At 36.1% G+C, this 15,441-nt stretch overlaps 1 protein-coding gene across 2 annotated transcripts; it reads right to left on the bottom strand.

Moving 5' to 3' along the window:
- Positions 1–13,927: 13,927 nt before the first annotated feature.
- LOC127786860 (glycine-rich RNA-binding protein GRP2A-like) lies at positions 13,928–14,982 on the bottom strand. 2 transcript variants are annotated; one of them, XM_052314568.1, is made up of 2 exons: positions 14,795–14,982; positions 13,928–14,510 (listed from the first exon to the last, which is right to left on the bottom strand). In XM_052314568.1, exons 1-2 carry the CDS (start codon positions 14,903–14,905, stop codon positions 14,154–14,156), a joined length of 468 nt encoding a protein of 155 aa, XP_052170528.1. In that variant the 5' UTR covers positions 14,906–14,982; the 3' UTR covers positions 13,928–14,153. The 2 variants fall into 2 exon arrangements, with proteins under 2 accessions (XP_052170528.1, XP_052170537.1); XM_052314577.1 differs by having other exon boundaries at positions 14,643–14,814.
- Positions 14,983–15,441: the final 459 nt, after the last annotated feature.

The raw sequence follows: 15,441 nt of genomic DNA, 5'->3' as shown, positions 1-15,441 counted from the left end.
GTTTGGTTGTTGATATTTACTTTACTGTACTTTTTAGAACCATGGTTCTGGTTCCTTCGTTAAGGCACCAGAAAACACAAAAAGTTGATATTAGGGAAATAACAGCGGGAACCCTTTTTTCTTAACCGATGAAACTGGGTCCTTTCATCCTCGAGAATAGATATAGCACATAAAAACAATGTACCATGGCACCAATGTAACAAGCAAATCCATGAATGATATGTTCTCTTGGTTTTTTGGCTATACGTCAAGTCATCATTAACATGGTTAGTTGTAGTAGCCAACTTGTTCTTTAATTATAGCTCATTATAGGATAGGGGAACCATTCTTTTCAATTAACTTTCGTCAGTTTCAAGTGAAGGAAGTGATTAGATTTTTACTTCTATTGACTGCTCATTGGTTGAGCTGGGATTTCACATAAATCTTTTCACCTTCTCACTTGTTTTTTATTTAATCCGACAATGATATACTTGCTAATATTAGGTTACTTGTGGAATACCAAACTGTAATGATGTTATGTATTCTTTCTAGGCCTGGATGCAAATTCAAGTCGGTCCACTTTGTTGACTTTACCATCTGCTCCTTTGCCTTTTGCCTTTTGGAATCTTTAACTCTCATGGAAGAAGAAAATGCTTTGTCACTTTTGGACAGGGCCTTTATTTATTTCCTTTTTCTTTTTGCTATTGCCCCCAATACAAGTTGCTATAAAAGCTATTTCTGCCTGTCGCCTCCTCTTCTGTATCCAGGATAGTTTGTGGCTATGAGGATACTTATATAGTCTTGCAATTGGTCAACAAACCACCTTAATAAGAAGATTCTATGTTAATTTTTGCAAATTTGGCAAGGCAGTTGCTCTCTTGGCACTTGGAATATATGCTACTTACAAAAGAATCCTGTGTCTTAGCCCCCGCGGCCAAGCTAAAAAAAAAAAAAGAAAAAAAGACTACATTAGCACAATGCATTTTTTTTCCTTTTATGTGTGTAGCCGTCTGCTGGACTGTCTTGGAGGCCAGCCACATCATCTTGGTTAGGTTTCTCAGATAGCAGTAAGGAGAACCATATTCATATTCCAAAATATGCTCATTGGAGGAGCGTCTAAATGGAGGAATGGACACAATTTCTTGGAGGAACCTCTAAATATCTGTCTTGGAATGATATCAAAATCTCTTTAAGAGCATCTGATTTCCAAGGGTTGGCGTGCGATACCTATGGCTTTAGGCTGCAAGTGGATAGCTAGGGTAGTCCCAACCTATGGCTCTATATTAGATAAAATCTTGCAAGTAGGCGTCAATCTAGTCCATTTTCTTGTACAATCAATGTACCAAATTCCTTAAAATGAAAAGGTAAAAGGATGAAGTTGGGGTCTAAGAAGCCTCCAGTAATAGAAAAATGCAGGCTGCTTCTCTTTTCGGTAATGTTGCATTTAGGATCTTGTTCTTGTCAATGAGGGTGAAAGCAATATTATTTTTCATTATCCAGCTTGCAACAAACCTATTCCTGGAGAAGAATATAGTTGTCTCTGCTCCTATATACATTGATATTTTATTTTGTATTGGCATGCTTACCTGTTAAATTAACCAATTTCATTCACTTTAGTTACGTAATGAACCATGAAAGAAAATTCTTTTGACTTGTTCTCATATTATTTTTTACTTAATTTTTCTTCATAATCTTAAACATGTGTTTGTAGAGGGAAAGTTTTGAAAATTCTACCATTACTGTTCCAAGATGAAAACTTCTATGCATACTGTAAACCATTCGCTATGAGAAACTACAGCACAATTAGAAAAATTAAGTACCTGTGGTCCTTATAGTCAAGTTGGCACAAGTCATGTCAATGGGGATATAGCCACACGCTAGTGGGGCTGGTGATCATTAGTTGAAAATTACTTCTGCAACTTTTTAGGAATCTGTACGAAGAAAAGTGAAGCTTTGAGAAATGAGATACAACTTCCTACTGATACGTGGAATCCTTATCATCCAATCTCTCTCGTCTGGAAAGTGACATATGTGTTTTCCTTCCTTTCCCGTTTCTTGAGGTCTTCTGCGGGTGGTCCTTCCCTAGTTGGGCACCTTGGATCGTTAATGGTCCAAGGCCATTATTTTGTTTGTGGATTACTAGAAGTTAACATAAATTATGCCTTTAAAATGCTATCAGAAACATTTTTGATATGCAACAAACCTGGAACCACATATCTGACTTTATGGACAGGATATAGAAGTCGGCTACCCGGATATGGCCCTACATTGCAAGTGAAAGCGTAGAATCTGTTTTTAGTCTGAACGATGAGATAAAAAAATGAAATTTGCAAAATAGGGATTTAATTGCTGGATTTAGTAGCATGGGGGAGAAGGTTCTCTTAAGGCATTTTATTCCATGCGGAATAAGCATGGGAACTTGCTGTTTATGTGAATTAGTGCAATTAAGACCTCCAGCCAAATGACAAGCAGTTTTTATTGCTTGTCTTAACTTTTCCTTTATTATATAATTGTTGCACATTTGATTTCACGGGAGCAGTTTGAAGCCATAAATAGAATAGCTTCTAGTTGATAATGCATATGTGGCATATGTCAAGTGTAAAAGATATGGCACTGAATTGGACACGAGCCATCTGGAAAAAGAAAAAAATGAAAATCAGGGATAATAACTGAATGAACACGTACGTTTCTCCATCCCCAATCAGAAATCCTCTCTTGTGGCTGTGCCAATGAAGTTCTTACTCCAAGTTGTTGAAAGATCATGCTCACGTTAATGGACCAGAGCCCAGAGTTTGGCTAGGAATTCAAAATGAGTTAAAATTTGTCAACTACATTTAATCTACCACAGGCTTATCCCCCGTACTAGTATCGTAAGGTTAGAGAAGATTCAGTGCACGATGCCAAGATATCGTTGAGGTATGGATTCTCCTGTCTTTGTGCTGTTGTGTTGTCATTGTCTGAAAAGACCAATATGAAATTGACGTTTCTTTTCTATTACTCTGCTGCATGATCATACAAATCATTGTTTTCTTTTCCTTTCTTTCTTTAGGATTCTCTTATTTCAGTGTCGGGCTATTAACAGAATACCCTTTTTCACTACTTGGGAATAACTAAACCATTAGGCTGTAAGTCTTTACATAATCTTAAAATGACAGCCACATTTCATTTTAACTCCTATGGAATTGTTGGAGGCTGGGATAGTGGAAGCCCTTGGGGTGAAAACTATCTCTAGAAACAGATGATTGAAGTTCATGCAAGAACACCTTTGCTTTCAGTTTTTGGCTATGAGAAATCATGATTTTATTCTAAATGCAATTCAATTTTGTCTGCTAACTTTAAGATATCGTTTCCTTTATAACTCAATCCATTTGAGTAGTGTTTTATATTTGTATTGAAAAATAGTAGTATTATTGCCATGTATAGCAACTCTTGCTATTTTTTTTTTAATTCTTCACATAGAGTAGACTAGAGTTCCTTTTTATATCCAAATAAAACCTGATTTCCATGGTTTACAGTTCATGACATTAAACTGCAGTTGGTTTCAGAAATCCTTTCTTCTTATGAATACAGATCCCCAAAAGATAGAAAAATACAATATGGAAAAACCAAGTGTTCCTATCCCCATGAGGTCCTGGACTGTCGTCTCCAATATAAGATCCAAACAGTTTAGAAATTCTAGCCATCTCACTCTAAAGAAAAAACTTATAGAAATCAAGGAAGTTGATCCTTGAAGATATTTTACTTTTTACTTTCATATTCTTTGGATCAAATCAATTCAAACCATTTACTAGCTGTGAGATCTGAAATGTAAATGTTCCTCTTGCCTTGTGTTTCTCCTAGTTGTCATGTCATATGCAGATCAAATTTGAGGTATTCTTGTTGATAGAGTACAGAATGCTGGTTTAAATTGCACTGAAATGAAAACAGAAAACAAATATGTGAAGTCATTTGTTTTTAGATTAGTTTTTGTTCTTAGTATTCCCTTTGGGAAGTCTGTTAGCATATTTTTCATTTTGTAATTTGTATTAGTTAGTTTGTTTCAAAGCTGCCCGGAAAATGGTTAAATCCGGTCAGGATAAGGGCAGTTAGTTGTAACTGCCTTGCCCGCCTTTATGCTTTATAAATAGGGGCTGAGAGGGCTCGGTTGTGGGTGTGAGATCTCAGGATTATCTTGTAAGGGTTGTGCGGGTGAGCTAGGCTGAGAGATTTTGTATTTCTCTTGGGATTTCTTCTCTTGGTAGTCTAGGGTTTTAGACTAAGGGAAAAGAGAGGGTTTCCTAGTTCATATAGTTACTGTAAAGTTGCCAAGATAGTGGAGATTTCATGGGCCTAAGGCAATCTGGATGTAGGTCTCTTTTTGGAGACTGAACCAGGATAAAATCTTGTTTCTCTTGTTGTGTTTTATTGCTGTGTTCTATTCCTATTTTTGTTTTTCCTATCGAGTGATTGTGTGTTTATTGTTTGGGGGTATAATCAGTGAGTCTTGAGGGGTAGTTTGCTGTAAGAGTGTTGCGATCTTAAGGACTACAATTTGGTATCAGAGCTCCAGGGATCATCTCCAGCAACTCTATCAAGATTTTCAAGATTCTCAAGAAACCAGAATCAGCTTTGGTAGGCGATTATGGCACCCTCATCGGCCACCCGATATGATGTGGAGAAGTTCGACGGCAGCAATGATTTTGGTCTCTGGCGGATCAAAATGGAAGCCCTGCTGTGCAGTCTCAGATTGGAAAAAGCAATCGAACAAGAGGTAACTACCGAGGGAAGCTCTGAAGGTAAGGATCCTAAAACCATATCTTTAGAGGATAAGGAAATTAACAAGAAAGCATTCAGTATGCTTATCTTGAGTCTTGGAGACAAAGTTCTCCGAGAAGTTTCAAAATTAAAAATAGCCACCAAAATCTGGATGAAATTGGAGTCTCTTTATTTAAAGAAGACTTTATCCAGTAGGCTATATTTAAAGGCCAAATTCTTCACATATAAGATGCAAGAAAACCAGAAGCTTCAAGAGCATCTTGATGAATTCAATAAGCTATGTCTTGACTTAGAGAATATAGGAGTAAACTATGAGGATGAAGACAGACAACTAGGAGAAACACAAGATTTGGCAAAACTGTAGCAAAAATGGCCTAAAATTCAAAGGAGAAACAGGGGCCATATCAGTAGCAAAGGGGTCACTTGTCTGCATGAAATCTAAACTGCAAAATGGAATTTATATCTTATAAGCCTCCACCTTAAGTGGTGAGGTTGCAGCAGTAAGTAGCAAATCCCAAGATTTGGCAAAACTGTGGCATCTAAGAATGTCACATATAAGTGAGCAAGGGCTCAAGGAGTTAGCTAAACAAGGGATCTTAGAAAATAACCAAGTCTCAATTTTGTCCAAATATGAGTCTTGCATCTATGGGAAGGCAACAAAACTTAGGTTTAATAAGACTGTCATTCACTCATCTAAGTCTATCTTAGATTATATACACTCGGACTTGTGGGGACCAGTCCAAACCCCAACCCATGGAGGTTTTAGATATTTCCTTTCTATCATAGATGATTATTCTAGAATGTTGTGGGTTTATGTGCTAAAAACTAAAGATCAAACTTATGGGACCTTTAGAAATTGGAAGACAATGGTAGAAGCTCAAATGGGCAAGAAAATTAAAACCATTAGGACAGATAATGGATTGGAATTCTGCAATAAGGAATTCAATGAAATGTGCAAAGAAAATGGCATAATTAGGCACTTAACAGTGCCTGAAAATTCCCAGCAAAACGGGGTGGCTGAGAGAATGAACCGGACAATTTTAGAAATGGTAAGATGTATGTTATTCCACGCTCATTTGCCAAAAAATTTCTGGGGAGAAGCAGTATCCACTGCAGTCCATATTCTCAACTGAACCCCATCTAAAGCCATAGATTTGCAAACTCCTTATGAGAAATGGATAGGTCACAAGCCTAGCCTTTCTCACCTTAGAGTATTTGGGTGCTTAGCCTATGCTCATGTGAAGCAAGGCAAGCTTGAACCCAGGGCTAAGAAATGTCTCTTTATAGGTTACCCAACTGGTGTGAAGGGATATAAACTATGGAACCTTGAACAAGAAGGACCTAGGACAATAATCTCAAGGGATGTGACATTTGATGAGTCAACTACTATGAGTCTAAGCAAAAATGAAACCCAGAAGGACCTAAATAGAAATGAGGACTTTATGAAGATAGATATTCAAGGTATAGAGTTTGAAATAATTGAAATAGAGCCTGAACTAGATCTGGGCCCAAATGATCAAGTCCAAGAAGAAGATCGGGATGCTGAAACCTCTCAATATGAGGAAGAAGAAGCCGACAGTGATGCTGATTCTAGCATTGGTGATCAGCTAAATCCAAACAGGTATAGTGTGGCTAGAGATAGGCAGCTTAGAGTCCGCAGGCCACCTCTTAGGTTTGGCTTCTCAGATTTAGTAGCCTATGCCTTACATAGTGCCTCCAAAATTTCTGATGAAGAGCCTCAATCCTATGACCAAGCTATAGCATCTAAGGATTCCCAAAAATGGATAGAAGCCATGAAATCATAAATATCTTCCCTTAAGAAAAACCAAACCTGGGAACTGGTAGAAAAACCAAAAGGGAAAAGGATTGTAAGCTGCAAATGGCTCTACAAAATAAAAGAAGGAGCTGATGAAAATTCTAAGCCTAGATTCAAAGCTAGGCTAGTTGCTAGAGGGTTTACTCAAGTCCAAGGGGTTGATTACAATGAAGTTTTCTCCCCAGTTGTAAGGCATACATCAATAAGGGTTTTGCTGGCCATCACTGCCCAATTAGACTTGAAATTGGAGCATATGGATGTTACTACAGCTTTCCTTCATGGAAAGCTGGAAGAAAAGATATATATGAACCAACCTAGAGGTTTTGAAGTTAAGGATAAAGTGGAGAAAGTTTGTTTTCTAAAAAAGTCTCTCTATGGGCTCAAACAATCTCCTAGGCAATGGTATCGTCAATTTGATACTGTTATGATAGGTCAAGGATATTCAAGATGTTCCTATGACTGCTATGTGTATCTTAAGCACATATCTCCTAGCATTTCAATATACTTACTGTTATACGTGGATGACATGCTTATTGCAAGTCAATCCCATAGAGAAATTCAGCAACTTAAGCAGAAATTAAAGGCTGAATTTGAAATGAAGGAGCTAGGTGAGGCTAGAAAGATTCTAGGGATGGAAATCTCTAGGGATAGACAGCATAGAAAAATTTTCTTATCCCAAAAATCCTATATAGAAAAATTGCTATCTAGGTTTGGTATGACTGTTTCAAAACTAGTGAGTGTGCCGTTTGCACCTCATTTCAAATTATCTTCAAATCAATCCCCTAAAGATGAGGTGGAGAGAAGAGAAATGGAGAAAATTCCATACTCAAATGCTGTTGGCAGCCTGATGTATGGAATGGTGTGTACCCGCCCCGATCTAGCTCATGCAATGAGTGTAGTCAGCCGCTTCATGGCAAACCCCAGTAGATCCCATTGGATGGCTGTAAAATGGATGCTTAGATACCTAAGGGGCACTAGCAAGAATGTATTGTCCTATGGTGGAGCTAAGATAGGAGAAAATCCTAGTATTTTAGGCTTTTCGGATGCAGATTATGCTGCTGATCTTGATAAACGTAGGTCCACAACTGGTTATGTTTTTAAGTTGTGGAATTCCTCTATTAGTTGGAAATCTAGCCTCCAACATGTGGTAGCTTTATCCACTACCGAGGCAGAATATATAGCTGTTGCTGATGCAATTAAATAGGCTATATGGCTTAAGGGGCTAGTAGGAGAGCTTCTAGGTTTAGAGGTTAAAGTCACCTTGATGTGTGATAGTCAAAGTGCTATACATTTGTCAAAGAACCAGGCTCACCATGAGAGGACAAAACACATAGACATTAGGTATCATTTCGTTAGGGATATTATTGAAAATAAACTTGTTGATCTAATCAAAGTTGCAGGTGAAAATAATGCTGCAGATATATTTACTAAAGTTGTTCCAGTTTCAAAGCTTCAGCATCAAATCAAGCAGCTAAATTTTATTCCAGATCAGAATTGAAGATGGAGCAGGTGTGCAGGAAGCTAAAGTGCAGTGAATCTAATTCAAATGGGTGGAGAATTGTGAAGTCATTTGTTTTTAGATTAGTTTCTGTTCTTAGTATTCCTTTTGGGAAGTCTGTTAGCATATTTTTCATTTTGTAATTTGTATTAGTTAGTTTGTTTCAAAGCTGCTCGAAAAATGGTTAAATCCGGTCAGGATAAGGGCAGTTAGTTGTAACTGTCTTACCTGCCTTTATGCTTTATAAATAGGGGCTGAGAGGACTCGGTTGTGGGTGTGAGATCTCAGGATTATCTTGTAAGGGTTGTGCGAGTGAGCTAGGCTGAGAGATTTTGTATTTCTCTTGGGATTTCTTCTCTTGGTAGTCTAGGGTTTTAGACTAAGGGAAAAGAGAGGGTTTCCTAGTTCATGTAATTGCTGTAAAGTTGTCAAGATAGTGGAGATTTCATGGGCCTAAGGCAGTCTGGATGTAGGTCTCTTTTTGGAGACTGAACTAGGATAAAATCTTGTTTCTCTTGTTGTGTTCTATTGCTGTGTTATATTTCTATTTTTGTTCTTCCTATCGAGTGATTGTGTGTTTATTGTTTGGAGGTATAATCAGTGAGTCTTGAGGGATAGTTTGCCGTAAGAGTGTTGCGATCTTAAGGACTACAAAATACGATACGAAATGAAAATAAAAATAGGGCACATCTTTTTTTAAAAAAAGTAAGAAATGGAAATGTGGAGAAAAACATAAATAAAAAAAATATAAGGGTTATTTTGTAAATATAATTTCTAATATAGAAAATTATAAAAACTAGTTATTTAATCTAAAAATAATCATAAATTTCATAATGTATTTAAATAAATTCTAAAAAAATTAAAAATTTTGAGTTAAAGATAGAAAAAATTTCATCTCTATTCTTGGATGAAAATGAGTTTTTAAATTGAAAATGTATTTTTAATATTTTTTATATTACAAAATAGCCACAAAACTTTTTAAAGTTGCAAAAATAGCCTACAAATATTTCTTGACATTTTAAAAATAAAAATATTTTAAAAATACCAAAACAACGCTCCCACAAATTTGGTATCCTATTTGACATGTATCTTATGAAAGGTCCAATCGTATAACTAATTCTGAGCATTGAAGTCCTGTATCAATTGTTTTCATGTTTCCTCATTTGATTCATCAGCCAATGGTTTGCATGTTTAGCAACAGGAAACTGCTGGCAGTTCAGAAAGACTATTATCGCAAGTGAAATAATTTCACAAAATTCCATTCTAATTGATGATTATGCAAAAAGCATTTGTTAAGTTCAAAGCCAAATTCAGGCCGTTCTGACAAGACACAAAACCTTGTTTTGATTTTTGCTTCGACCTAATTAATGGTACATGATTACTGATTTGAAGGCCTGTTCTGAAACTGAGGTACAGGCGAATTGTACTCGGCAAATGTGGAAGAGGGAGAAATTATTTTGTACCTCCGAAACACCACTTCGGCAAACCACGTTGTCCCAAATCAAATATTTGTTGGCAACTGGTTGCAGGGAGTAGATGAACTGATAAAAGAAAAATTATTGAGATATTATTTTTGTGTCTTCAAGTTCTATGTTCGAGTTCTGCCTAGAAAATAATTCAGTAGATAAAGAGTAATTTTAAAAATAAAAAATACTTGTTATCCTCACGTTTGTGGTTGTGTTAGGGATCGAAATCTACCTGTTAGATTCTCTAATTTACCTCTCTTACTGAAATCGTGAAGCCGAACAGTGGGGGGCGCTCGTGATGGTATGTTAACCAAAAATATTTGCTACCAAATGTAAATAGTGAGGGTAATTCTATAAATTTCCTTTTGATCAAGAATATTTTGATTTTTTAGGCACTACAAGTGCAATTTATGGATTTATCCTCATAATTAAACTCTGAAGTCAAATCACTTGGGATTATCACTCTTATATGATCTCTTGTTGTTCGTGTTCTTGATTTTGACAGAGAAAATCAATTATTGACGAGTCTTTAATTCTTGCTTAGACCGAGTATCAAACTCGTAATTTATTAATATTAATCTCAATTAATCACTTATTTGTCACTTGACTTATATCCCGATCTAGAGATAAATCACTTTGTCGTTGAGGTATCGCCATTTGTTGTTGAAGTGGAGGATCGGCCGTACAAAATAATTGTATAATGCGTTCGGAGCTTGGAACCTATTTAAAGTTATGAACCTAAGCTACACTTTGGGATCGAAAAAGTGAAATCCCTCACCTTAAGGGTCCCCTGCAGTTATTTCTACAGAGAGGTAAATTACGAAATCTATTAGTGAGATTCGAATACGGACCTATGACTGGTTATATAACAATTAGAATCCTAGACTTTTTGAAATTAACACATGTACGATCTCAACTGCTGAATTATACCTGTGGGGGAAATCTAAGCTACACTTGGTTCTCCCTCTGGTTGTGCAGGTAAAAGCTTAATCAAACTCCCACCACCCTTGCTGAAAATTGAGATTTTGGGCCCCCAGTTTTACAATTTCCTGATCTTTACAACCAGTAGCCACATATGGCTAAGAGTAATACTATGAAAACTTTCCACATTAATCACAAATTCATGTTATCATATTTGAATGTATTAGGCGAAGAGGATTCTTTATTGAATTTTCTCTATTGAATTTATTGTCACTGAATATAATAACGTAAACAAATAAAATTCAGGAGACATAACAGTACACGAGTCAGTAGAAGGGAAGAAGTGAAAATGAACATAATAAAAAGTGAATGAAAGAGAGTTCTCTTCATTTGAGAGAGGTAATAGTGAGGGAGCAAATGGAAGAAAAATCAAATTTTGTCTGCACTGTAGTTATTTGTTGTTTAATATGTTTTTTATTTCATCCTTCTATTACTTTACATTTCACTTCACTCTTTTTTTTATTCTATTTACTAATCACTATATCTCAAAACAATGGGCCCTAAGTCTCAAAGAAAGGACAAAAGGATCATTATTCGACCTAAACGCCCAAATTGGAATTTGTATATACCGCAGTTACGGAAATTTAAATATTGGGTTTGGGTATGAACAGCCCAAATTGGATGCCCATTAGGTTTGGGCAGACGTGTTGTGCGCCAATAATAACAACCATTGGCCCGCACTTCATATTCCTTCGAGAGAGAGCTATAAGACATTTTAAATAATTGGTAGTCTGGTAGAGACCTTGGGCCGCTCTAATGCATATATCTATTGTGCTTTTATTGGTTTCTTTCTTCAAATTCGATCCTGAAAAGATATAGAGAGTCCATTACACTAGATCTTACATGGTCTTTGGAAAATTTAAGTGATTTTATTTCTTGCACGGACTTGTTAAATTACTTAGTCCAAATAAATTAAATTTGAATTATAAAAAAATTAATGTAACTCTAATAATTTGTGTGAAAATGGTCAAAATTATAATAAGTCTAGGTAAAACTTAAAAGTAGAACTAATTTTGATTTAAGAGAAGAGTTTTAATAAAAGTGAATTATAACACTCTTTAAAAATATATTCAAACGATAAGAATTTTTTTTAAAAGCAAGGTGTATTTTTATTTGGGCTGTGCAAACATCTCGTAAGAGCAAAAATATTTTAGTTTAGTGGCAGGATAGAGGCCCTGAGAATCATAAATCTGAAATTTAATTGTAAGCTTAGTTGATATGTTGTAAGCTCGTTACAGATATGTCTAATACTTAGAATGGATAATAATTAAAAAAAAAAACAATTAGATTGTGGTCTAGAATAAGTATCAAATATTGTGAACTTTATTTATATTCTTTTATGTTGTTTATAACCTCTTTCTGTGCCTTTTTGGGTTTAAGGGATAAGGATTAATAAAATTGTTATTGAAATCTAATAGAATATTGTTAAATTTATGTGCTATATATGAATATTACCTACTGCTATGAGCTAAAATAGTTTCTAATTACATTATGCTTAGACTTCATAAACGAGGTAAGATGTTGGGCAATATTATCTAATATATGTCTCTGAAGTATAGGTTTAGCGATTAAATAAGTAATATGTCAATATTAATTCGGTAGGTTGCGAATTCGATTATTGCCTTATATAAGAATCAAAGGCCTAACTTGTAATTTATCTTCTTAACGTAATCAATGGTACAATACCAGAAATTACGCAAGAACGGTCATTTCAAAATTACTTAGTATATGCCATGTCTTTATCTAGTTTTATCTCTTTACAAATTCATAAAAAATTAAAAAAAAAGACTTACTAGGAAAGGTTTAGCAAAATTGAAAACGATGATAGTGTTAGATTAGGAAGTATATCTTTTATAATTAGGAATAGTAATAGAAGGGGTCAAGGAGTGAGAAATGGCATCTCCGACTGCAAAACTCATCTCCAAATCTAAATTCAATTAAGGGAAAAAAATTAATTCCAATTTCATTCCCTCTGACTATTTAATACGCTTCATAATCCATTTCAATTTTATCCAAATATATATGTGATCAAAATAATATTAAATTAAAAATTACAGTGTCTAAAATAAGATTATATTATATTTTTTAAGATGATGGAGAGTCTGTCCTTATCTCGATTCAATTCAAATTCAGTCTTTATATTTTATATTTTTAAAATTAAAAAAAAATGAAAAACCCACCGACCCACTTGAACCTAAGACTTTTGGGCAAAGAAAGATATATAAGGCGGATGGACGGACACCTTCGTATGAAATGAGGACGGGGTCGGAAACCGTAGATATAGTTATATCAATGAAAAGGAAAACCAACAAAGAGGAAAATACGACAAATTACAAGTAGATATATATATAATCATTATGGCTACCAAACACCATTCAAGTGAAGGCACGTGTACTAAAGGACCAACAACTTATGGAATCTCATTTTGCGAAAGAAAGAGATGCCGTAGAAAGAATACACTCTTCCAATGGTGAATAATTTAGTATTATTATGCAGTTATTAGATAAAGACATTTTTTTTAATACATTTTTTATATTATATAATTATCTTTTATGTTGTTGGGGAACACTTACATCTTTATATGCTACTATAGAGTTTTCTTGTTTCTCGACATCTGATTTATTATTTTTTTTATTTGAAAATATTATTTTAAGAGGTATCTTTTAATTGATAAAAAAGGGGTATATGAAAAAAATAAATCACAAATTTTTAAAAGTGATGCCACACCAATTAATTCTTCTACACAAAAAGGGTAACAAAGTTTGGGCTTATAATAAACGCACGGGAAATAGAAATGATTTCTCTACTCTAATGGATTTCTTCTACATTCAATCTATTTGGGGGAGAGGGAGGAGACGCATCTACAAATCTACCCAACGATATAGGCATATTTTATGAACTCATGAATTTAACTCCATTATATATTGGACCAAATATTGATAAATTATTCTCAGGTAATATTATTGAATAAAAAATTAATCTTCAACAGTAGTTGACCTAGAATAGAAATGCAGTGTCATTTTAGGTAAATAATTTAAGCGGAAAAATTAATGTACAAAATCTTTAAATTAAATTGAGTACATATATATATATATAAAAACTAAATATCAGCTACTCGGTAAAAATAATAATAAAAAACTAAATATATTTCCCCGTAAATACCAAAACGTGATAAAAACAAGATAAAGAGTAGAAACGGCCCACATTATTTACCTACATTACGAAATCTGAGCCGATTCCGTGAAAGCCTAGTCCTGGAGAAGAGACCATCGCCAAATTGAAACGCAACCCGAATCCTTTCTAAACGCAAAACTTCTAAAGAAAACAATTATCTGGCGTCTCTGTCTCGCCATTCATACCCGTGTCTCGTTGTCATAAAAAACATGTAGCGGACCCATGCCTTTCAGAACAAGGCCGATTTGAAGCCTGAACTTCTGTAAACCCTAAACTTTTATTATCGAACTTTTGTAAATGAAATCAATACATAAGGGTCTCACAGCGAACAACCAGCGGTCAAAAAAGGATAGTAACCACGCGCAACCAAACACAGAAACTTCAATCACAATCAAACATAAGCAACCCCCCACCCCAACCCCCTTGAAACTACCACTAAACCCTAATCTACCCCCACCCCCTTCATTCTGAGAAAGCTTCAGCCCTAACTCCTCCAGTTTCCTTCGGCAGCGCCGCCTCCCCTGGAGTAGCGGGAACCTCCTCTGTTCCCGTACCCACGGTCACGCCCGCTACCGTATCCGCCGCCGCCACCTCCGCCATATCCACCGTTCCCTCCGTATCCACCGCCACCGTAGCCTCCACCACCGCGGTTGTAGCCACCTTCACGACGGCCGCCGCCACCGCCGCCGCTTCCGCGGGACTGCGCCTCGTTGACGGTGATATTGCGGCCGTCGAGCTCCTGGCCGTTCATTCCTTCGATGGCGTCCCTCATCGATTGCTCGTTGTTGAAGGTCACGAATCCGAACCCTCTGGATCTGCCTGTCTCACGGTCATTGATGATCTGAGCGACAGCAAACCACAAAAATCCGATCAGATCCGTTATTAAAACAGGAAGGAGAGATATATTAAGAATTGAACTGAAACTGAAAAGCGATCGATCTCCATCTTTTGAGAAAGAGGAAGATGAACGTACCGTTTCAGGGATCAATAAAAGTAACATATAGAGAGTAGTAGTAACAGAGAACAGTAAAACCAGACAGAGTAGTAGTAACACAGAGAACAGATCAGCCGTCAACAAAGCCGAATCGGATCGGATCCGATCTCTGCGACGTGGATGTAACGGACCTTCGATTCGATGACTTCACCGAACTGAGAAAAGGCCCTCTCCAGGGCATGATCGTCGGTGGCCCAAGCGAGCCCTCCGACGAAGCACCTATACTCCACCTCGGCCGCCATGATTTAGAGAGACAGAAACCCTAGAACCAGTTGACACTAGGAAGAAGAGGGCTAGGACGAGGACGAAGAGCTTTCCCATAGCGCGTTTATATAGATGCGATGCGCCCTAGTTTTACCCTAGGGTTCAGTTAAGTTGAACCGCGTGCGCACTGCGCCACTGCCATTTATGGCTTAACCATAGTTGGGATAGGCTTGTTTCGGCCTCGTTTGGCTGGACTTGCTAGTTATTCCTTTCCGTTCCACTCCCCAGGGTGAACTGAACTCTAATATATAATTATATTGGAAGGGAAGGATCCAAATGTCCACCTTCCAATCCATTGGATTAAATTTAATTTTAATATTATTATTAAAATAAAAATAAAATGAGTATGTTGTCCATTCTCTCTCTCTTTTTTTTTTTTTTTTTTTAAGTATAGACCCATATATAATTAATTAAACACCATAATAAAGAATGTTAAAAGAAAAAAACTAACTAATGAACGAGTCTCCAAATTTGTTAAAAATAGCGTATTATATTTTTATTTTTATTTTTCAAC

Source organism: Diospyros lotus, chromosome 1 (genome assembly GCF_014633365.1).
Source record: "Diospyros lotus cultivar Yz01 chromosome 1, ASM1463336v1, whole genome shotgun sequence".
Classification (NCBI taxonomy): Eukaryota; Viridiplantae; Streptophyta; class Magnoliopsida; order Ericales; family Ebenaceae; genus Diospyros; species Diospyros lotus.
This window is presented reverse-complemented; position numbering and strand designations above follow the sequence as displayed.